The sequence below is a fragment of the Argopecten irradians genome, chromosome 2 (genome assembly GCF_041381155.1).
Source record: "Argopecten irradians isolate NY chromosome 2, Ai_NY, whole genome shotgun sequence".
In the NCBI taxonomy this organism is placed as follows: domain Eukaryota; kingdom Metazoa; phylum Mollusca; class Bivalvia; order Pectinida; family Pectinidae; genus Argopecten; species Argopecten irradians.
Window position 1 is genome coordinate 68,343,196 of NC_091135.1, and position 24,991 is coordinate 68,368,186.

General features: G+C 37.2%; 1 protein-coding gene across 2 annotated transcripts in view; it reads right to left on the reverse strand.

The window, feature by feature from the left end:
• Positions 1-6,260: 6,260 nt before the first annotated feature.
• Positions 6,261-24,991, reverse strand: part of LOC138316312 (RNA-binding protein NOB1-like) — a 28,914-nt gene continuing 10,183 nt past the window's right edge. For both annotated transcript variants that reach the window (XM_069257971.1, XM_069257970.1), the window contains 6 exons: positions 18,130-18,263; positions 17,327-17,401; positions 13,803-14,249; positions 11,974-12,071; positions 6,826-6,967; positions 6,261-6,586 (listed from right to left, as the gene is read on the reverse strand). In XM_069257971.1, coding sequence (XP_069114072.1) covers positions 6,317-6,586; positions 6,826-6,967; positions 11,974-12,071; positions 13,803-14,249; positions 17,327-17,401; positions 18,130-18,263 — 1,166 coding nt within the window. In that variant the 3' untranslated portion in view covers positions 6,261-6,316. The remainder of the gene's footprint in view (positions 6,587-6,825; positions 6,968-11,973; positions 12,072-13,802; positions 14,250-17,326; positions 17,402-18,129; positions 18,264-24,991) is intronic.

Genomic DNA, 24,991 nt, shown 5'->3' on the forward strand with positions numbered 1-24,991 from the left:
GGTTATGTATCAGTGTAGTTGGTTGATGTAGAGTTTTGGTTGATTTAGGACTAGTTATGTATCAGTGTAGAGTTTGGTTGATTTAGGACTGGTTACGTATCAGTGTAGAGTTTGGTTGATTTAGGACTGGTTATGTATCAGTGTAGAGTTTGGTTGATTTAGGACTGGTTTATGTATCAGTGTAGAGTTGGTTGATTTAGGACTAGTTATGTATCAGTGTAGAGTTTGGTTGATTTAGGACTAGTTATGTATCAGTGTAGAGTTGGTTGATTTAGGACTAGTTATGTATCAGTGTAGAGTTTGGTTGATTTAGGACTAGTTATGTATCAGTGTAGAGTTGGTTGATTTAGGACTAGTTATGTATCAGTGTAGAGTTTGGTTGATTTAGGACTGTTATGTATCAGTGTAGAGTTTGGTTGATTTAGGACTGTTATGTATCAGTGTAGAGTTGGTTGATTTAGGACTAGTTATGTATCAGTGTAGAGTTTGGTTGATTTAGGACTGGTTATGTATCAGTGTAGAGTTGGTTGATTTAGGACTGGTTATGTATCAGTGTAGAGTTGGTTGATTTAGGACTAGTTATGTATCAGTGTAGAGTTGGTTGATTTAGGACTAGTTATGTATCAGTGTAGAGTTTGGTTGATTTAGGACTAGTTATGTATCAGTGTAGAGTTTGGTTGATTTAGGACTAGTTATGTATCAGTGTAGAGTTTGGTTGATTTAGGACTATTATGTATCAGTGTAGAGTTTGGTTGATTTAGGACTAGTTATGTATCAGTGTAGAGTTGGTTGATTTAGGACTAGTTATGTATCAGTGTAGAGTTGGTTGATTTAGGACTAGTTATGTATCAGTGTAGGTTTGGTTGATTTAGGACTAGTTATGTATCAGTGTAGAGTTGGTTGATTTAGGACTAGTTATGTATCAGTGTAGAGTTGGTTGATTTAGGACTAGTTATGTATCAGTGTAGAGTTTGGTTGATTTAGGACTAGTTATGTATCAGTGTAGAGTTTGGTTGATTTAGGACTAGTTATGTATCAGTGTAGAGTTTGGTTGATTTAGGACTGGTTATGTATCAGTGTAGAGTTTGGTTGATTTAGGACTAGTTATGTATCAATGTAGAGTTTGGTTCATTTAGGACTAGTTATGTATCAGTGTAGAGTTGGTTGATTTAGGACTAGTTATGTATCAGTGTAGAGTTTGGTTGATTTAGGACTGGTTATGTATCAGTGTAGAGTTGGTTGATTTAGGACTAGTTATGTATCAGTGTAGAGTTTGGTTGATTTAGGACTAGTTATGTATCAGTGTAGAGTTTGGTTGATTTAGGACTAGTTATGTATCAGTGTAGAGTTTGGTTGATTTAGGACTAGTTATGTATCAGTGTAGAGTTTGGTTGATTTAGGACTAGTTATGTATTGTGTAGAGTTTGGTTGATTTAGGACTAGTTATGTATCGGCGTAGAGTTGGTTGATTTAGGACTAGTTACGTATCAGTGTAGAGTTTGGTTGATTTAGGACTAGTTATGTATCAGTGTAGAGTTTGGTTGATTTAGGACTGGTTATGTATCGGCGTAGAGTTGGTTGATTTAGGACTAGTTACGTATCAGTGTAGAGTTTGGTTGATTTAGGACTAGTTATGTATCAGTGTAGAGTTTGGTTGATTTAGGACTAGTTATGTATCAGTGTAGAGTTTGGTTGATTTAGGACTAGTTATGTATCAATGTAGAGTTTGGTTGATTTAGGACTGGTTATGTATCAGTGTAGAGTTTGGTTGATTTAGGACTAGTTATGTATCAATGTAGAGTTTGGTTGATTTAGGACTGGTTATGTATCGGCGTAGAGTTGGTTGATTTAGGACTAGTTATGTATCAGTGTAGAGTTGGTTGATTTAGGACTAGTTAGCTCACCTCACCTCGTCCGTCCGTCTGTCAACATTTCCTTTAAATCGCTACTATTCATAGAGTTCTGCATGGATTGAAACCAAATTTGGCCACAAACATCCTTTGGGAAAGGGGAACAGAACTTGTATAAATTTTGGCTCTGACCCCCTGAGGGCAGGAGGGGTGGGGCCCAATAGGGGAAATAGGGGTAAATCCTATAAATCGCTACTTGTCCTAGAGTTCTACATGGATTATAACCAAATTTGGCCATAAACATCCTTGGGGGAAGGGGAACAGAACTTGTATAAAGTTTGACTCTGACCCCCCGGGGCAGGAGGGGCGGGGCCCAAAAGGGGAAATAACGGTAAATCCTATCAATCGCTAATAGTCATATAGTTCTGCTTGGATTATAACCAAATTTGGCCCAGAAACATCCTTGGGGTTAACATAATTCGTATAAATTTTGGCTTTGAAATGTCAGTCATGTGCATTTGGCTTCTGCATTGCTTTATCTTAATTGAACTTCGGTAGTTATATGATGGAACATAATCTAAATATTTACCTTTCTGGTTGACCTAGTTCAATTCAAGCCTGTGTCACCTTGTAACTTTGAATTGCATGACGTTTCCACAAAATCAATTTTGTTATCAAGTTATCATCAGGAAAACAAAAATAATCTGTTTTCAGTAACATTGACCTTTGAAGTTGTTCTTTTGACCTTTTGTGTTACTTCCAGCGTTCAAAATTAACACATGTTCGTCTGCCCGTGACCATCAACTTTAGTCGGGCAGACAGTTTGACTTCGTTTAGAGTGAAGGCGTATCGCATAATGCATTACCGCAGCCTTATTTTTGCAAACTTCCGGATATGACCTCGTGGTGTTTGCCACTGCAGAGATCGATTAAATTATGTTTTATACGACTGTGTGATGTCTATAATGTCGGTATTATGTTTAATATTACACGTTATTTCCGTTTATAAAGTTGATTGGAGTATTTCATTAAAATCACGGCGACAGGATTCCGGGAAATACACATGTGTAACACATATGCAAGTTCGAATTCATGCCTACTCTCGCTAACATTTCAATACGCCGGTTAAGATACTGTCTTCAGTACGCATAGGAGTGTATTATATCTTTATTTTGATATATTCTGTGCATTAAATATGTCTTTGTGTAAAGAGTTACTGTATTATCGACTTTGTTTAGAGTGCAGGCGTATCCTATAATGCAATACCCAAGCTTTATTTTTGTAAACCTCGTGGGGTTTGACGCTGCAGAGATCAATTACAAGATGTTTTATACGATAGTGGGATGCTTATGAAATTGGTATTATGTTCTATATTACATGCTATTTACGTGTACAACTTGATTGCTGATTATTTCATTAAAATCACGACGACAGGATTCCCGGAAATACACATGTTGACAGATAACTGTAACACGTGTGCAAGTTAACAGTCATTCTGAAGACCGTTTTCTTGGTGTCTGCGGACATTTCTTGTCCAAACATAATATTTAAATAATATATTAAACCTTTTATTTGATAATTTTTGATTTGGCCGGTTTTCCGTGAATTAAACAATTGTACGATTGAACATGCATCTGGTACCTAAATATTTTCATCTTTATATTTCATTACTTATTATATCTTTTAAACAATTTTACGGCGATTTTTTTCGATGTATAACTTTACTAAACCGGCAAGTAAAACTTACGATTTTCACGTGTGGATCATTACGTAATAATGTCAGACATCGTCAGATTTTTGTTTTAGTCCACAGATACACATGTAAGTCTCACTGGTGTATAGGTAGCGATCCTGAATTTAAGGGGGAAAAGTAGCAACTTATACTCCGGAAAATACGGTATTATATAATTATTTGTTATATACGTAGTGCTAGATCTAGTATTGTATTTGCTTATAAAATTTGAATCTGATTGCAAATAATAAACTTGATTATTAGCAAAATCAATCCGATCCACTTCATCAGTACCCTAAATGTTTTTTTTTTTTTTTATATATCGCCAGTATTCATTCTACTTGACGCATGCGCGGCAGCAGTTTTTGCGACCATGACTGAGTGAAATGAAAAAAAGTAGTTTATTTTAGTAATTTATTCCATTTACATCTGAGGAGTCATGATTCAATATTAAGATTGATATATTAAGTCATCGTTTAATATTTTTCAAATATTACTGGGAAAGTGCAACTATTTAACAGCCATTTAAAAAAAAAAATCATGAAGAGAAAGATAAACCTTGCATGTGGATACTAATACAGTGATTAAAATCATTATTTTTACATGTATATATATTTACCAATTATATCAGAGATTTAAATATAATTATACTATTTAAATCTCTGTCTAGACCGATTCATCGGACGAAGCGTAGTTTCCATATGGCGTCGTTAGACTGTACTCGACTGTAATTTAGACACGCGATGCACTCTGGGATAGCTTCCGCTGCGGGCGTCGTTAAGTAAGGCTATGAGGTACCTTCTTATCCCTATTTAACCCTTAGAGTGCCACAGGGCCTCAAATGAGGCTCTTGGCGTATTCCGTTGAGTGCCAAAGGACCTCAGAGAGCCTCACTCAAATTTCAACGGTTCAACAATGAAAATGACGTCACAGATAACATGACATCATGGATAGCATGATCGTATGAAGACTACTCCATGTTTTTTTTCTCCATAAAATGTATGCACTTTTACTTTTTCCTTCGAGTTTTCCCGATCTCATTTATGAACGGATTTTAACCAAATTTTACTCGAAGATACATATAATATACTAGAATATATATGGGAAAGATACATATTAGTATTTGACTCACATTTGACATGCGCGTGTACATGTAGCCACTGCTTCCTGATATAATGGATTCGTACGACTTTTTGTGCCATAGGTACAGATTTTTTAATGTTGTTTTTTTAAAGGGCAGGTTAGTTTATTGATTTTTCTGACTTATCAGTTGGACATACATATTACTATATAGTATTCAAATGGTGTACCAGATAATGCAAATATATACGTGTAGATGTCAGAGTAGAGGGTCGCGTGACTCAAAATGTTATGGAGAAATGGCGACAAATTGTGCCATTTCAGACATATGTTTCAAGAACTTTTTATAAATATTACCACTCATTCTTGGTATATAAATGATGCATTAATGTGATTCTGAATTAGGACCAAATATTTTTGACGGGAAATTCCCTGCATTAATTGTCAATTCCTGCAAAAAACACGCAAAAGCCAATGCTAATGCAATTCAATTCAGTCACTGGTGTACATTAATAGTTCAGGCTACAAGATGTACATGAAGCTACCACTGAAGTACAACACAAAATGACTACAGTATGCAAGTCATAGCAATACCAACTACTCCAACTTCAGGTTATTTATGATATAAACCCAATCCTAAGCTTAGACCAACTATATACACTGTCCCTTTAGTCCTAAGCTTAGACTAACTATATACACTGTTCCTTTAGTCCTAAGCTTAGACCAACTATATACGCTGTCCCTTTAGTCCTAAGCTTAGACTAACTATATACGCTGTCCCTTTAGTCCTAAGCTGAGACTAACTATATACGCTGTCCCTTTAGTCCTAAGCTTAGACCAACTATATACACTGTCCCTTTAGTCCTAATCTTAGACTAACTATATACGCTGTCCCTTTAGTCCTAAGCTTAGACCAACTATATACACTGTCCCTTTAGTCCTAAGCTTAGACTAACTATATACGCTGTCCCTTTAGTCCTAAGCTTAGACTAAATATATACACTGTCCCTTAAGTCCTAAGCTTAGACTAACTATATACACTGTTCCTTTAGTCCTAAGCTTAGACTCTATATATATACTGTTCCTATAGTCCTAAGCTTAGACCAACTATATACGCTGTCCCTTTAGTCCTAAGCTTAGACTAACTATATACGCTGTCCCTTTAGTCCTAAGCTGAGACTAACTATATACGCTGTCCCTTTAGTCCTAAGCTTAGACCAACTATATACACTGTCCCTTTAGTCCTAAGCTTAGACTAACTATATACGCTGTCCCTTTAGTCCTAAGCTTAGACCAACTATATACACTGTCCCTTTAGTCCTAAGCTTAGACTAACTATATACGCTGTCCCTTTAGTCCTAATTATAAGCTTAGACTAAATATATACACTGTCCCTTAAGTCCTAAGCTTAGACTAACTATATACACTGTTCCTTTAGTCCTAAGCTTAGACTAAATATATACACTGTCCCTTTAGTCCTAAGCTTAGACTAACTATATACACTGTCCCTTTAGTCCTAAGCTTACACCAACTATATACGCTGTCCCTTTAGTCCTCGTCCTAACGGTGATCCACTTTTTTATTGAGAAATAATACATCTTTGATCTACATATATAATTTTATTAATGGAAAACAAATCGGTCAATAAAAATAATTCATTTCCTTTTCCCATAATTTTTGCGCACTTCATTTGGGTTTCTCTTATTGAATCCATGTGAGGAGCGTCCGTGTCTAATGCCGAGTTGAGAGGCGCGACTAGTTATGTCGTTTACACTGAAGGGGGAGCCACCCACGATAAAATCAGGGTTTAAAGCGTCTAGTTTCTGTTTAGACTTGCGAGTTGCTCTTTGTTGTGGAACTGGCGTGTCCTCAGCAAGAATGGGATTGACCGCATGCTTCCCTCCTTTTGGTAATGGCAAAGAATACTGAAACAAACGTATACAAAATAAAACAATAGAATCATATTTACAGGTTTAGAATGCTAAAATTAATATTTTTGTTATTCTTTTTCGTTAATTTTAGGTACATACATTATTATTGCATAGTTGAATTTGATAAAAAGAATGAGTATTCAGCCTTTACCTCTTTGCTACAACTACACAGCATGAACTGGCATTTTTCTATCATTTTACTTATAAGTTACCATCAAGTTCTAGTTACTGACCTTTGTGCCCCGAGTGCTGACTGGTTTACGTCTGGACAGGAAGTAATGAATTGTGCCATCCTCCTCCACTGTCATGGAAACCTTCTGTAGTGTGTTGTTACCACAGGAAGGACAGAACTCCTTCAACACGTTACTTGTGATCCTAAAATAAAGATAATCAGTTTACTACATGATTTGTTTGATGACATAATCATGACCTCATAAACGGTCGTAACCTGAAGTCAGTATTTTAGATTTTACCACGTTAAGACTGTAATACCATATTGACCAAATTGAAGGTTCTTCATTTTTAAACATGTGTAAATAGAGCGGGTCAGAGTGGCTTCTACATAGTGTTCTGTCTCTGTCACTCAGCTGACGGAGCATGCCTCTTTAGCTCAGTCAGTAGAGCTGGAATTTTTCATATCAAAGACCTGATTCTGGGCATTTGAAAGGAATGTATTTTTCCCTGGTCATGTCATTTTTACCCCTTATGCACATGTACAGTGTGTATTAGATATGAAGCTTAGAAATGTTACTGAAGTCTGTACAGATTCATCAATTTTTAACTGTAATGTTAAAGGTACTAGATATCAGATCCACTTACCTCAGACAGGTAAAACAGCAGAGGACATAGCTCAACAGATCTATTTACCTCAGACAGGTAAAACAGTGGTGGACATAGCTCAACAGATCCACTTACCTCAGACAGGCAAAACAGCGGAGGACATAGCTCAACAGATCCACTTACCTCAGACAGGTAAAACAGTGGTGGACATAGCTCAACAGATCCACTTACCTCAGACAGGTAAAACAGTGGTGGACATAGCTCAACAGATCCACTTACCTCAGACAGGCAAAACAGCGGAGGACATAGCTCAACAGATCCACTTACCTCAGACAGGTAAAACAGTGGTGGACATAGCTCAACAGATCCACTTACCTCAGACAGGTAAAACAGTGGTGGACATAGCTCAACAGATCCACTTACCTCAGACAGGCAAAACAGTGGTGGACATAGCTCAACAGATCCACTTACCTCAGACAGGTAAAACAGTGGTGGACATAGCTCAACAGATCCACTTACCTCAGACAGGCAAAACAGCGGAGGACATAGCTCAACAGATCCACTTACCTCAGACAGGCAAAACAGCGGAGGACATAGCTCAACAGATCTATTTACCTCAGACAGGTAAAACAGCAGAGGACATAGCTCAACAGATCCACTTACCTCAGACAGGCAAAACAGCGGAGGACATAGCTCAACAGATCCACTTACCTCAGACAGGCAAAACAGCGGAGGACATAGCTCAACAGATCCACTTACCTCAGACAGGTAAAACAGTGGTGGACATAGCTCAACAGATCCACTTACCTCAGACAGGCAAAACAGTGGTGGACATAGCTCAACAGATCCACTTACCTCAAACAGGCAAAACAGTGGTGGACATAGCTCAACAGATCCACTTACCTCAGACAGGTAAAACAGCAGAGGACATAGCTCAACAGATCCACTTACCTCAGACAGGTAAAACAGTGGTGGACATAGCTCAACAGATCCACTTACCTCAAACAGGCAAAACAGTGGTGGACATAGCTCAACAGATCCACTTACCTCAGACAGGTAAAACAGCGGTGGACATAGCTCAACAGATCCACTTACCTCAAACAGGCAAAACAGTGGTGGACATAGCTCAACAGATCCACTTACCTCAGACAGGTAAAACAGCGGTGGACATAGCTCAACAGATCCACTTACCTCAGACAGGTAAAACAGCGGTGGACATAGCTCAACAGATCCACTTACCTCAGACAGGTAAAACAGTGGTGGACATAGCTCAACAGATCCACTTACCTCAAACAGGCAAAACAGCGGTGGACATAGCTCAACAGATCCACTTACCTCAAACAGGCAAAACAGCGGAGGACATAGCTCAACAGATCTACTTACCTCAGACAGGTAAAACAGTGGTGGACATAGCTCAACAGATCCACTTACCTCAGACAGGCAAAAAAGCGGAGGACATAGCTCAACAGATCCACTTACCTCAGACAGGTAAAACAGTGGTGGACATAGCTCAACAGATCCACTTACCTCAGACAGGCAAAATAGCGGGGACATAGCTCAACAGATCCACTTACCTCAGACAGGTAAAATAGCAGTGGGCATAGCTCAACAGATCCACTTACCTCAGACAGGCAAAACAATGGTGGACATAGCTCAACAGATCCACTTACCTCAGACAGGTAAAACAGCGGTGGACATAGCTCAACAGATCCACTTACCTCAGACAGGCAAAACAGTGGTGGACATAGCTCAACAGATCCACTTACCTCAGACAGGCAAAACAGCGGAGGACATAGCTCAACAGATCCACTTACCTCAGACAGGTAAAACAGCGGTGGACATAGCTCAACAGATCCACTTACCTCAGACAGGTAAAACAGCGGTGGACATAGCTCAACAGATCCACTTACCTCAGACAGGTAAAACAGTGGTGGACATAGCTCAACAGATCCACTTACCTCAGACAGGTAAAACAGCGGTGGACATAGCTCAACAGATCCACTTACCTCAGACAGGTAAAACAGCGGTGGACATAGCTCAACAGATCCACTTACCTCAGACAGGTAAAACAGCAGTGGACATAGCTCAACAGATCCACTTACCTCAGACAGGCAAAACAGCGGAGGACATAGCTCAACAGATCCACTTACCTCAGACAGGCAAAACAGCGGAGGACATAGCTCAACAGATCCACTTACCTCAGACAGGTAAAACAGTGGTGGACATAGCTCAACAGATCCACTTACCTCAAACAGGCAAAACAGCGGAGGACATAGCTCAACAGATCCACTTACCTCAGACAGGCAAAACAGTGGTGGACATAGCTCAACAGATCCACTTACCTCAGACAGGTAAAACAGCGATGGACATAGCTCAACAGATCCACTTACCTTAGACAGGTAAAACAGCAGGGGACATAGCTCAACAGATCCACTTACCTCAGACAGGTAAAACAGTGGTGGACATAGCTCAACAGATCTATTTACCTCAGACAGGCAAAACAGCGGAGGACATAGCTCAACAGATCCACTTACCTCAAACAGGTAAAACAGCGGTGGACATAGCTCAACAGATCTATTTACCTCAGACAGGCAAAACAGCGGTGGACATAGCTCAACAGATCCACTTACCTCAGACAGGCAAAACAGTGGTGGACATAGCTCAACAGATCCACTAACCTCAGACAGGTAAAACAGCGGTGGACATAGCTCAACAGATCCACTTACCTTAGACAGGTAAAACAGCAGAGGACATAGCTCAACAGATCCACTTACCTCAGACAGGTAAAACAGCGGTGGACATAGCTCAACAGATCCACTTACCTCAGACAGGTAAAACAGTGGTGGACATAGCTCAACAGATCTATTTACCTCAGACAGGTAAAACAGCGGAGGACATAGCTCAACAGATCCACTTACCTCAAACAGGTAAATCAGTGGTGGTCATAGCTCAACAGATCAACTTACCTCAGACAGGTAAAACAGTGGTGGTCATAGCTCAACAGATCCACTTACCTCAGACAGGTAAAACAGCGGAGGACATAGCTCAACAGATCCACTTACCTCAGACAGGTAAAACAGTGGTGGACATAGCTCAACAGATCCACTTACCTCAGACAGGCAAAACAGCAGAGGACATAGCTCAACAGATCCACTTACCTCAGACAGGCAAAACAGCAGAGGACATAGCTCAACAGATCCACTTACCTCAGACAGGTAAAACAGTGGTGGACATAGCTCAACAGATCCACTTACCTCAGACAGGCAAAACAGTGGTGGACATAGCTCAACAGATCCACTTACCTCAAACAGGCAAAACAGTGGTGGACATAGCTCAACAGATCCACTTACCTCAGACAGGTAAAACAGCGGAGGACATAGCTCAACAGATCCACTTACCTCAGACAGGTAAAACAGCAGAGGACATAGCTCAACAGATCCACTTACCTCAGACAGGTAAAACAGTGGTGGACATAGCTCAACAGATCCACTTACCTCAGACAGGTAAAACAGCGGTGGACATAGCTCAACAGATCCACTTACCTCAGACAGGTAAAACAGCGGTGGACATAGCTCAACAGATCCACTTACCTCAAACAGGCAAAACAGTGGTGGACATAGCTCAACAGATCCACTTACCTCAGACAGGCAAAACAGCGGAGGACATAGCTCAACAGATCCACTTACCTCAAACAGGTAAAACAGCGGTGGACATAGCTCAACAGATCCACTTACCTCAGACAGGTAAAACAGCGGTGGACATAGCTCAACAGATCCACTTACCTCAAACAGGTAAAACAGCGGTGGACATAGCTCAACAGATCCACTTACCTCAGACAGGTAAAATAGTGGAGGACATAGCTCAACAGATCCACTTACCTCAGACAGGTAAAACAGCGGTGGACATAGCTCAACAGATCCACTTACCTCAAACAGGCAAAATAGTGGAGGACATAGCTCAACAGATCCACTTACCTCAGACAGGCAAAATAGTGGTGGACATAGCTCAACAGATCCACTTACCTCAGACAGGTAAAACAGTGGTGGACATAGCTCAACAGATCCACTAACCTCAGACAGGCAAAACAGCGGAGGACATAGCTCAACAGATCCACTTACCTCAGACAGGTAAAACAGCGATGGACATAGCTCAACAGATCCACTTACCTCAAACAGGCAAAATAGTGGAGGACATAGCTCAACAGATCCACTTACCTCAAACAGGCAAAATAGTGGAGGACATAGCTCAACAGATCCACTTACCTCAAACAGGCAAAATAGCGGAGGACATAGCTCAACAGATCCACTTACACCTCAGACAGGTAAAAACAGCAGTGGACATAGCTCAACAGATCCACTTACCTCAGACAGGTAAAACAGCAGGGGACATAGCTCAACAGATCCACTTACCTCAGACAGGTAAAACAGCGGTGGACATAGCTCAACAGATCCACTTACCTCAGACAGGTAAACTAGCGGAGGACATAGCTCAACAGATCCACTTACCTCAAAAAGGCAAAATAGCGGAGGACATAGCTCAACAGATCTATTTACCTCAGACAGGCAAAACAGTGGTGGACATAGCTCAACAGATCTATTTACCTCAGACAGGCAAAACAGCGGAGGACATAGCTCTTTGCCTTTTTTATCAACATTCCATCTACTGAGATCACATTCAGACCCATCTGTATGAGGACATTCTAAAAACAGATATTATACACTATATAAACTAGATTTTCACTGATTTCTGCTGAATTAATTTTAAGAATTTTACAATGATTTGTTAACATATTGGTGAAGCACATATCATTCAAACAACATATACTACATACTACTTCAGTACACAAACATGTTGTTTCTTATCTTTACACTACATACTACTTCAGTACACAAACGTGTTGTTTCTTATCTTTACTCTACATACTACTTCAGTACACAAACATGTTGTTTCTTATCTTTACTCTACATACTACTTCAGTACACAAACATGTTGTTTCTTATCTTTACACTACATACTACTTCAGTACACAAACATGTTGTTTCTTATCTTTACTCTACATACTACTTCAGTACACAAACATGTTGTTTCTTATCTTTACTCTACATACTACTTCAGTACACAAACATGTTGTTTCTTATCTTTACTCTACATACTACTTCAGTACACAAACATGTTGTTTCTTATCTTTACACTACATACTACTTCAGTACACAAACATGTTGTTTCTTATCTTTACACTACATACTACTTCAGTACACAAACATGTTGTTTCTTATCTTTACACTACATACTACTTCAGTACACAAACATGTTGTTTCTTATCTTTACACTACATACTACTTCAGTACACAAACATGTTGTTTCTTATCTTTACTCTACATACTACTTCAGTACACAAACGTGTTGTTTCTTATCTTTACACTACATACTACTTCAGTACACAAACATGTTGTTTCTTATCTTTACTCTACATACTACTTCAGTACACAAACATGTTGTTTCTTATCTTTATCTACATACTACTTCAGTACAAACTGTTGTTTCTTATCTTTACTCTACATACTACTTCAGTACACAAACATGTTGTTTCTTATCTTTACTCTACATACTACTTCAGTACACAAACATGTTGTTTCTTATCTTTACACTACATACTACTTCAGTACACAAACATGTTGTTTCTTATCTTTACTCTACATACTACTTCAGTACACAAACGTGTTGTTTCTTATCTTTACTCTACATACTACTTCAGTACACAAACGTGTTGTTTCTTATCTTTACTCTACATACTACTTCAGTACACAAACATGTTGTTTCTTATCTTTACTCTACATACTACTTCAGTACACAAACATGTTGTATCTTATCTTTACACCACATACTACTTCAGTACAAACGTGTTGTTTCTTATCTTTACTCTACATACTACTTCAGTACAAACGTGTTGTTTCTTATCTTTACACTACATACTACTTCAAAACACAAACATGTTGTTTCTTATCTTTACACTACATACTACTTCAGTACACAAACATGTTGTTTCTTATCTTTACTCTACATACTACTTTAGTACACAAACATGTTGTTTCTTATCTTTACTCTACATACTACTTCAGTACAAACGTGTTGTTTCTTATCTTTACACTACATACTACTTCAGTACAAATGTGCTGTTTCTTATCTTTAGTCTATCTTGATAAATCCTACAGAAAAATTGCACTCATTGAATTGGTGTTCCTGAAAATATGCCTTTTCAAGACAATGCTTCAAAATTATCAAAATTCCAGAGGAAAGATTTATGGAGATCATCACCCAATATTGTAAAATTGGCAAAAAAAGGGCATCTCTGCACAACCTATTTTATCATAGGTAACTTATTCTCAATTTGAAATTTTTAAGATGACTTCCTCAAAAAGATAGAATTTACCTGTATAGCAAAATCTGTTGTAAGACAGCCGACAGGCACGTCTGCTTTCTCTGTATTAACATCTCCCATCCTCTCCTTCACAGATTTTATATTACTAGGTGTGATCCATCCATCATCATCATCATCATCATCATCATCATCCTCTTCTTCGTCATCATCTTCCTCGCTTTCTTCCTCAAGAATATCTGCTGAAAGTGTTTCCCCTTCGGATAGAAGTCTACTACCACCATTTTCGCAGTCCTCATTCTCTACATTAGAATCTTGTTCACAACTACTGACTGTTCTGCTGTCTTTCTCCTCTATGCCACCACATTCACTATTGCTGTTTACATTTTCTTCCCTTTCTGATGATGTCACTGTTTCCTGTGTATCATGTGCCTCATCCCCTCTGGATTCTATGATGTCTGATATTGATGTACACTCAGAGACTGTCCTTGATTTACTTGTCTGTAACATACGACACAATCAATGTGTACACGGCAAAGCTATTACACCAACAAAGTCATGGTAATTAACATTAAACTGAATTCTACATTTTCAAAGTAATAACAATTTAAATTGGTGAAAATAGGAATGCTAAGGCAATCAATGAAAGAGATAACTCATGGCCAGAACAATATTTTTGTTCCCTCATTACTAACAACTGATTATATACAATAGTGTACAATGATCTCCTTAAAAGAATTGAAGGAAATAGGGACGGATATTGGTCTGGAAGGTAAAGAGCAGCAACAGTTCATCCTATCAGAGTAGGCTAGGGAAAGAGATGAGCGCGAGCGGAAGGCTCGGAAGATAAAGGCTGACAGGAAGTATGACCTGGAGCTGATCCAGAAGAGGACCTAAGCAGTTTAGAAAGAACAAGAGATTCAGTTGGCACTTGCTAAGGAGAAGGAAGAATTGGAATTGAAACCGGTATTTCAAAAAGGACACTTTGTGATGTACAAATCTGAAATCATTAATATAAGTTTTCATAAATATTGCTCAATCAGATGAAATCCTCTGTAAATTAGCCACACCACCCACAGTGTTATGATAAACACTCACTTATCATCATTTTCTATTTCTAATTTTTCTAATTTTGCTAAAGTCACAATTTTTCGGTTGGCATAAGGTTATTAATGGGTACTCTTTGATGTACAGTTTGAACTAATGTTTATTTTCCAATACATGGTAATTCAAACCACAGGGACCTGGCACGAAAATTTTTAACCAATAGTATACATACAGTCAAAATTGCCTTAGCGACCTTCTGAATTCAGCGACCTTCTGTCTTAAACGACCTAAATTATTCCTCCCAGCGAAAATTACTATATAACCTATCTGTATTAAACGACCGTCTGTCTTATGCGACAAGCGACCATACTTTTAGGATCCAACGATACTCGATGTTCTGTATTTAACGACCCAAATCACACATGCATTTGTCTTCTATTCATATATAAAGCCAAGCCAGTTTACTATCCTGTAGGGCTTCCAACCCAGCCCAATTAAGGCAAGACAAAAGAGTTATCCATATGGCTTGGTTATATACACGAGGTGTTCACTTTGACATAAATTAGCACTTATTCATGCATGAAGTCTCTCGGCTTCGGTACCGATGGCCGAAGCCGTCTGCATGTCCGAGCTGGATATTGCAAGGAAAATGTGCTATTTATTCACGATGTTTGTGATAAAAATCAAGAATAATCACTTCCAAAACCAACTAAAATAATGATGAACAATGATTTACTCACATAAGAACGACATGAATGTAGAAATATTGTACTGAAAATGTATCAGTGTAGCTTAGCATGATGGCAGCCATTTTGGGAGATAGTAACAGAGGAGTCGGAAATAGCTGATTTCCGGATTTTTTTTAAATTGTTTTTTTTTTCACACTATTTTTTTTCCATTTTTTTATCTATAAAATAAATGAATAAAATGATGAAAGAAAATTTAAAAAAAAAAAACATTAATTTTTTTTTCTTTTTTTTTTCTGCTTTTAAATACATTGTAATTTTGTAGCTAATTATGATATATAAGTGGTAGGCCTAAACAAATATTTGTTTTAGAAATTTTTAATCTTATTCATGAATAAAAACAGAAAGATAAATAAAAAATAAATAGATAATTGAAAAATAAAAGTGCCTAAAATTAAATACATAATTAAAAGATGTGTTAGATTATGTGATATATTATATATTTAATAATTTCCTAATATTGTGACTGTTTTTAGTACAACAAAACTGTCAAAACATGTCCCACAATATACATTGATACATGTATTTAATTGTTTCGAAAGGGGTGATTCAATTAAGAGACCAACTGTCATATGTGACCTATTTTTCAATCTCCTTTGGAAGGTCTCTTAAAACAATTTTGACTGTATATATATTATAGTATCAAGGGTATGAACTCGGCGGTCGAGAAAAACCGACCTATTTTTTTTAAACCGTGATTATTTTAATAAATGGGTTCTATACAACATTGACGGATATCTTACCTTAAAGAGAAATAATTTATCTTTCCATTAAGTGCTTGATGAACAAAATTGGCCAAGTATTGACGAAGCTATGGCTTGATGAATTGGGAAATTTACGAAAAATATGCTAGGTAGACATTTCCCTGTCCGGTTGAAATGTCGTCTTAGCTCTAATGGGTACCTCAAAAACCAAGCCAAAATCACAAAATCTACGCTTGTGGTGGTAAACAGTACCCATAACCGTGTTCATCCACAATCTCCTTTGGAGGTGTCATGACCCGTACTTTGTAGAAACTCCATTTAAACATCGTGTAGCTCACTTACTTTAACTGTCATGGCCATGTTCATTTGTTCTTCGGAACGCTTCTCAAGTTTACCGACAAGCACAACATAACATAATTTGCATAATGTAGTCACGATATGTAAAGTCGAGAAGCGTTCCGAGAGAAAAATGAACATGCCGGTGATGGTTAAAGTAAGTGAGCTACACGATGTTTAAATGGAGTTTCTACAAAGTACGGGTCATGACACCTCCAAAGGAGATTGTGGATGAACACAGTTATGGGTACTGTTTACCACCACAAGCGTAGATTTTGTGATTTTGGCTTGGTTTTTGAGGTACCCATTAGAGCCCAAAGGACATTTCGACCGGACAGGGAAATGTCTACCTAGCGTATTTTTCGTAAATTTCCCGATTTATCAAGCCATAGCTTCGTCAATACTTGGCCAATTTTGTTCATCAAGCACTCAATAGAAAGATAAATTATTTCTCTTTAAGGTAAGATATCCGTCAATGTTGTATAGAACCCATTTATTAAAATAATCACGGTTTTAAAAAAATAGGTCGGTTTTTCTCGACCGCCGAGTTCATACCCTTGATACTATAATATATATATGTATACTATTGGTTAAAAATTTTCGTGCCAGGTCCCTGTGATTCAAACTGGTATATGATGATAGCTATTGGCCTAACAAAGACTCACTGACTGCCATATTATGTACTTAGTTACAATATATTGACATTATCACATTAATGATAATAAATTTTGTATGGCACCCTTACTGTCTTTGAGCTGATGTAGAATCCAGCAATATCTGTGGGCTTCTCTAACATTTTTCTGGTAGCATTCCATTCGATCTACAAGAATATAAATAAATACATAATCTATTAACAAAAGTTCTTTCAACAAGCTGAAACCAACACACATTTATATTGAATTGAATACGGAGATTTCGAGATCCAAAAACAGCTTGGGTACAGAACAATTTTCTGTCGATTTGTTGCATCTTCCGGTGTTTATGATGTCATAAAAATCATGTCAAATGATGATGTCATAATCACAGGATCAGTATTCCAGATAATCTTTTGAGGGATAGGTAATTGTACACGCTCTTTTGAAAGACACTATAATACACGTATACTGTTGGTTAAAAAATTCTGTGCCAGGTCCCTGTGATATACAATAAATAAATATAATATTTATCAATGAATTTGGTTGCTTATACAAGTAATGATACTTTCAAAGTGGCAAGCAAGTTTCTGAGTTGGGGAGTTGAAATTTTACCAACTTGCCAAAAGTGGATAGTGGCTTAAAAAATTAAATTCTACCCCTGTAAATTGTACTTTACTCACACTGTTTTGGGATCTCGAATCCTCCGTATTGCATTTTAATTCAATGTGCAAAGATCTCTAGAATCAGACTTAAAACACTTAATCTGGTATCAGTTGGAGGTAATGAATTAAATAATCATTTGACAGTCCTTAGACTTAAGTCTGGTCGACATCACTGTATTTATTTACAAAAAATGACAATGTTTATAAAGCTAGCTTCATTTGACAAGAAAACAAAAAGAAAAGAAAAATACCTTTTTCTCAGGTGTGACCTTGATGTGATTTGATCCCATGACCTCTTTCTCTAGCTGATAGGTCAAGGCCATGACCTTGATGTCTACAGCAGACAGACTTCGGTAGTCTCCAGTCTTTTTAGCAAAGTCTGTTACTGTTAGTGATGATAAAGTGGAAAGACTTTAAATACTTCAAAAAGCATCAGCAAAATGATGTTACCATAACATATTAAACATATCATTGGTACCAATAATTGTGAACTTAAACACATAATCTTACAAAACAGAATCTATAAGGCTTATAAGTAAGGAAAAATACTTTTCTGTTTGGTTAATTACAAATGAACACAAAGGTGACGGCGACTGACAAAATGGGCCCAGATGAGGAAAAATCACATTTTCATTTTTTCACATTTTTATTTACTTCATGGTGTGTAGATCACGTTTACAAAATATTAAAGCCGTAGAATAAAGCATTTAAGAGATATGCGACTTTGAATGAGGCAACATGTAGATTCATTAATGACAAAATTAGCGACGTCAAATCATCACGTCAGGATAATTGACGTCATATAACAAGGCTGCCAATGACGTTACATAAAACATACACGTGCGTATGACTATGCTTCGGACTGGTCTTTAACACCTGTAATTTATTAAAAAAAAGTAGTGTTACATGAAACTACGCCGGTACATTGTCAGTTCTACCAAAATACAAGATAATCTGTGACACGTACATGTTACGATGTGACGGGGTGAAACACTGCGTGCTATGTGTAACAAAATATTTTCGGGTGTGATTTAGTTTCATGGTTTGGAATTTTAAAATGTTTTCATTGGTCGAGATATTCATGGTTCGACAATGATACCATTAATAAATCAAATACGATATTTTTTTAAAAAATATTCATGGTTCCACAGCAACCGCCAAAAGAACAACTTCAAGAGGAAAATTTCATGCAATGATATTGATTTGTATGTTCGTATTTAAAAAGTCAAAGATCTGTGCATTTGATTAAAGTTTACATGTATATGCTTCCAGATTCTTTTAACTAGAATGTTGGTATACGAATAGCATTAATGGAGTGACCAATGAGATATATACCGAAGAAGTCAAATAATATTACATTTATGCATGAACAGCTTTTAGCTACATGCACATGCATGCGTATGCGCTCATGTGCTAAGAATTGACGAAGTCCGAATAGATGATGTAAATAAAACCGTCAAAACTAAATTGAATGTGGATTAAATGATCAAATAAAAAGACTAATGTATGAAACATCGTATTCGAGTTAGATGAGGTTTTCAAAGTACTAGTGAATGGAGCCCGAACCCTCCGATCTCTTTGCGTTCACCCTTGGAAACCACAGTGTACATGTCTAAACATCCGTCGTATAGGCTGATTACGTTAGTAACCAGGAATATATATTTTCAATTACCCATGTTCCTTTCCGTAAGACCGGAATAATGTCGTTCTATCTCATCCACAATACAGCATATAATATATGCAATTATACGGATTTATATATAAATTGTTATATCTATACATTCAAGATTCATCTTGTTTTTGTATCAGTTGTTCTTAATCTGATTATAGTGTGCTGGTTTGTTAAATGTTTTTTTTTAACGATATGACGTGGACAAAGTGGTCACAATATATAGCACTCAGGAAATGGTGGTGGGGAAGGAGGTTATTATGGTAAACAAAGGCAATTCAGTTTAATAACTGTTGTGTTTTTTAATTAGATCAACATTTAAAACACTAAAACGATGTATGTCTTTAACTGGTTTTTTTCCTGTTAAATGTGTGTTTTAAGTCAACTATTTAGATTTCTTAAACTGTGAATCAGGAAGTGTTCGTAGTTCTCCGATTCACACATTTTAAATTTTATATCATGTAGATATACTACTGGATTTAGTATACTGACCCATTATGGCACATAAAACATCCTGTGGATGGAGTGATCAAATTTAAGAAACGATTGATCGCATTTACATTTCAGACTCTTTCCTTTCAATATATCTTATAGACGACTCAAGAACTTAACCTATTTTTTAGAGTTCTACTTTATATATATTTCGGATAAAAAAAACGTAAGAGAAATTGCAATACACACGTTTGAAAAAAAGACGAAAAAAAACGTTTCAAACAGAGGGTTCGGAGAATTAGTAACATTTTATATCAATTTGAACCCACCACAGTGCCAATTGATCACTTATAGAGGTCCTTATGCTCTGGATCAAAAGTTCCACAGTTTTTTATCTTGATTATAAGACCCCTAAAACCACTATATGTACACTCTGATACACAGATAAAAAATTGATATAAATTGTAACTAATTCTCAGACCCCTGTGGTTTCTAAAATAGTTTTTTTCTACATAAAGCTCTTTCTAGATGGTGTAGATAAAATGAAAAATACTGTTTCACCCTAAGATATCAGCATTGATGAGTGATTTGACTAGACTGTGTGGGGTTGGTGTGCGGGATCCTCACAAAACTGTACAAAGTATATAAATCATCATTGTCCCTTGACCACTCCCTACATCATATACAGTATAATGTCATCAAAATTAATGCTATGGTCACAATGATCAGTCGGTATCCGGAGATAGGCGGTAATCGGGAGTACACCGCTGGTTTTGGGCCATTCTCCGATACTGTACAACACCGGTCAAAAATTTGTCCGACATAATTTACATTAAAAGCAGGCCGTGCGGTAATCGTACGACGTCTGTTTCCAAAGAAATATTTTGGGGGGCCAGTGAGGCAGTGAATATCGACCAAACATATCTAATGCTAAATCGACTGATTATCATATGATGTCCGGGCGATAACTGGCCTATTCACTGGACATCGTATGAATATCGCCTTAGTTGATTACGGAAAACGAAGGACACTTGTACCCCAGGCCCGGCCAAATGTCGGGCGATCTGATTGCCGCTCGATTAAACGATATGTGCAGGATATGTGGCCGAATATGAAATTCTACGGGACACTGGGAATATTCTAACTTCGAATTAAAAATCTTCGGGCACGTCCCCGATGCTGTCTGAGGGTCCCGTCCACCGGCAGGCCATGTCTGGTGTCCGTCCGGAGACCAGGGCTGTTTTCGATTATACGGTTTGTCTGGTTGAACCTAGTTGTTCGTTTATTAATTAACGGACCTGGTGATTTTATATTGTTTTCAGATGAGCCTTGACAAAGCCCTCACAGGCCTGTATGAAAATCTACAGGTCCGTCAGGATTTATACTTGAAATAATGACTTTAACCAACGGTCGAACCAGTTGTTCTCAATAAACGAAAACGGCCAAGCAAAAATGGCTAAAATGCATGCCAGGAATACATCTTAAGCCTAATCGGAAGGGGATGTGACCAAAGCATAAGTACTGAACTCTACCGACGTCCACTATAAATACCACATTCCTTGTTATCATCGTCGCATAGTTCTACAAGAAAATAGACATCATTTGCACTGATCAGAAACTTAACTTATTCTCATACAAAATTAAAGATCATCCACAGCTGCAGGTGTTTGGTTCTATAGATATTTTGTTCAATCTCTATCTACTCGAATTACGTATATATACATGTAAAGAGAAAACAATATGTATAAAGCCAAACACCTGTGGTTCATCTACAGAATTCAATTCTCGGCTGATGAAATCTGCCTCCTTGTCCTCTTACAATTCATACGGAATATTTCTTACACAATTTTCTTGCCTTTATTTTGTCTTAAAAAACAATGTCCTGTTGTTTGTATTTTAAGTTTCCGTACTCCTTATATGTTTGCTACATGTATATCAATGTATTCGGTATAATTTCAGTGACTTTTACGACTTTGATTTTCGATATTTTATTTTAAATATGTTACGACGTGTTGCAAAATATTATCAACTTGTGAAAGAGCAAAGCCTGTGAAATTTCCAGAATATCCGTGAAGAAACAATATTGCTAGATAAGATTTGAAAATGTTAAAACTGTATTAAATCTATTTATAAATATATTTTGTCCGGATTTCCTGACATGTGGCATATTGGAATTTCAGTCGAAACTGATGGAGATAAATAATAATTTGTTTCACTCTTACCTTTGATTGATTTGCAATGAATATATTAATTGTTATCTCTACCAACGAAGAGAAAAACAATCTCAATATTTTTTCTAATGTGCTGTTTGCAGCTATATTTATTTATTTAGTTGTATTTTTGTTAGAAAGTACCTACATGTATATACTGATCACCTGATACTCACCAGTCTACCCTTCATATTATGTATTGATACTGTACAGGTAGTTAAATTTATATATAAAATGCGGGCTTTATGAAACGTAGTTTATTGAGAGTTTCCGCAAATAAACTTGGTGACGTCGGCAAAAAATGTGCGTAAGTTTATAACGTCATTTATTCCGATGTCATAATCGCCGCATCTGGGCCCATTTTGTCAGTCGCCGTCACATCTATTGATTGAAAGCAGTCAATTACATGATTTCAATAATATAGGATAAATCCTAATCTTATTTTTATCATCAATTTCTGCTATATATATATTTTATCATGAAAAAAATATATTCTATCAAGAACAAAACCTTCATGACAAAATATACATATATACTAGATAAGACAACTGTCAGTACAACTATCAACAAAATACAATCACATGAAATAATATTTTGACAGTCAATAAAGAAATTGAAAATATAAGCAAAACTTTTGGTATATCGCTAGTCAGTTATTGTCAATCAAATTTTGAATCGTCTATTCCGGAAATTAGTTCCAGTCAGACCTAATTTTACATTCGCCTCCAGAAAGTAGGAAAATAAAATGGCAGCGCTAAGGCGATCTGAAGTCTGGGATTATTTTGAATTCGCTAGAACATAATTAGGAAGAAATGTATGCATCAGAAGTATTTAACACTGGTTAAATGTGTCTGTTTCACAGAATTTTGGCATTTCATGCTAGCCTGTTTGTTTACCATGTGTACACAAAATGGCGGACAGTGCTTTCGATCGCTACCTTCGTTTTGTGGCAGACGGGATATACCAACAGGACTGATCACAAGAGCACACAATAAACCGCTTAAATATGATAACATTTATGTTATCTAGGAACATTTATCATAGATATATAATAAGTATTCATAAAACCTGTATAGACATCGCTAAAATTTGTTGCCAGTTAATGTTCATCCACAGTGGTGCCCACATTAGCATTAAGTAGTGTAACTCCTGACTTTGGCAAATGCTCCAATATACAATATTGTATATTCACTACAATGTTCATAACTTCATGTTTAATTGTTTATTGTTTATTTACTTATTTATCTTTTTGTTGTTGAGCCTTAAATTAAAGGTTTATTAGCCTGTTACTATGGGTGTTGTTATCAATGACTGACTGACAAAATGATCCAAAGTACTATACACAGTCTATTAATAATAGTTTATATTTGATTCAAAAATATTCAAACCGAGAGGCTAAAAATCAAACTAGCTTCAATTCGAAACAAGAGATCCCAGAGGGATCTTGGCGCCCACCAAAGAATGATCTATATCTGACAAAGGAAAGATGGATCTTTTCTCTACTTTTTAAACTTTTTCAAACATACTACATATAAAATTTGAGACAGATCGCTTCAGTACCTTTTGAGTAATAGCGGTAACAAACTTCAACTATCAAAATCCAAGATGACTCCTTGGCCGCCATTTTCTTGATCAATCGGTCCCAAATCACAATATGCACAACTAGGGCCCTAGGGGAACCTACATGTGAAATTTGAGAAAGATCCATTCAATTCTTTCTGAGAAATAGCGATAACAAACTTTGAATATAACAAGAGGCCCAAAGGGCCTTAACGGTCATCTGACTACCTTGGCAATAGTAAAATTAATTATATATGGTGTCACTTTGTCAGGACCATGTCAGGATCATTTTCAATTTCTTTCAACAAATTTTATTTCAAACAAGAGGCACAAGGGCCTTAACATATAGGAAATTAATTAGATATAGTGTCATGGTAGCCATCTTCGATTTGTGATCAACCAGAGATGTAACAATACTTTGTCGGGCCCATGTCAGGATCATTTCATGCAAGTTTCAGCCAAATCGCACCGGTAGAACTTGAGAAGAAGTTCGAAATATGTTTTCAAGATGGCGGCTGTGGCTGCCATCTTGGGTTTTGTATCAACCTAAAAAATAACAACACTTTGTCAGGACCATGTCAGGATCATTTCATGCAAGTTTCAGTCAAACCGCACCGGTAGAACTTGAGAAGAAGTTCAAAATGTGTTTTCAAGATGGCGGCTGTGGCGGCCATCTTGGATTTCGGATCGACCCGAAAAATAACAACACTTTGTCGGGACCATGTCAGGATCATTTCATGCAAGTTTCAGCCAAATCGCACCGGTAGAACTTGAGAAGAAGTTCAAAATGTGTTTTAAAGATGGCGGCTGTGGCGGCCATCTTGGATTTGGGATCGAGCCGAAAAATAACAACACTTTGTCAGGACCATGTCAGGATCATTTCATGCAAGTTTCAGTCAAATTGCACCAGTAGAACTCGAGAAGAAGTTCAAAATGTGTTTTCAAGATGGCGGCTGTGGTGGCCATCTTGGATTTCGGATCGACCCGAAAAATAACAACACTTTGTCGGGACCATGCCAGGATCATTTCATGCAAGTTTCAGCCAAATCGCACCAGTAGAACTTGAGAAGAAGTTCAAAATGTGTTTTCAAGATGGCGGCTATGGCGGCCATCTTGGATTTGGGATCGACCCGTAAAATAACAACACTTTGTCAGGACCATGTCAGGATCATTTCATGCAATTTTCAGCCAAATCGCACTGGTAGAACTTGAGAAGAAGTTCAAAATGTGTTTTCAAGATGG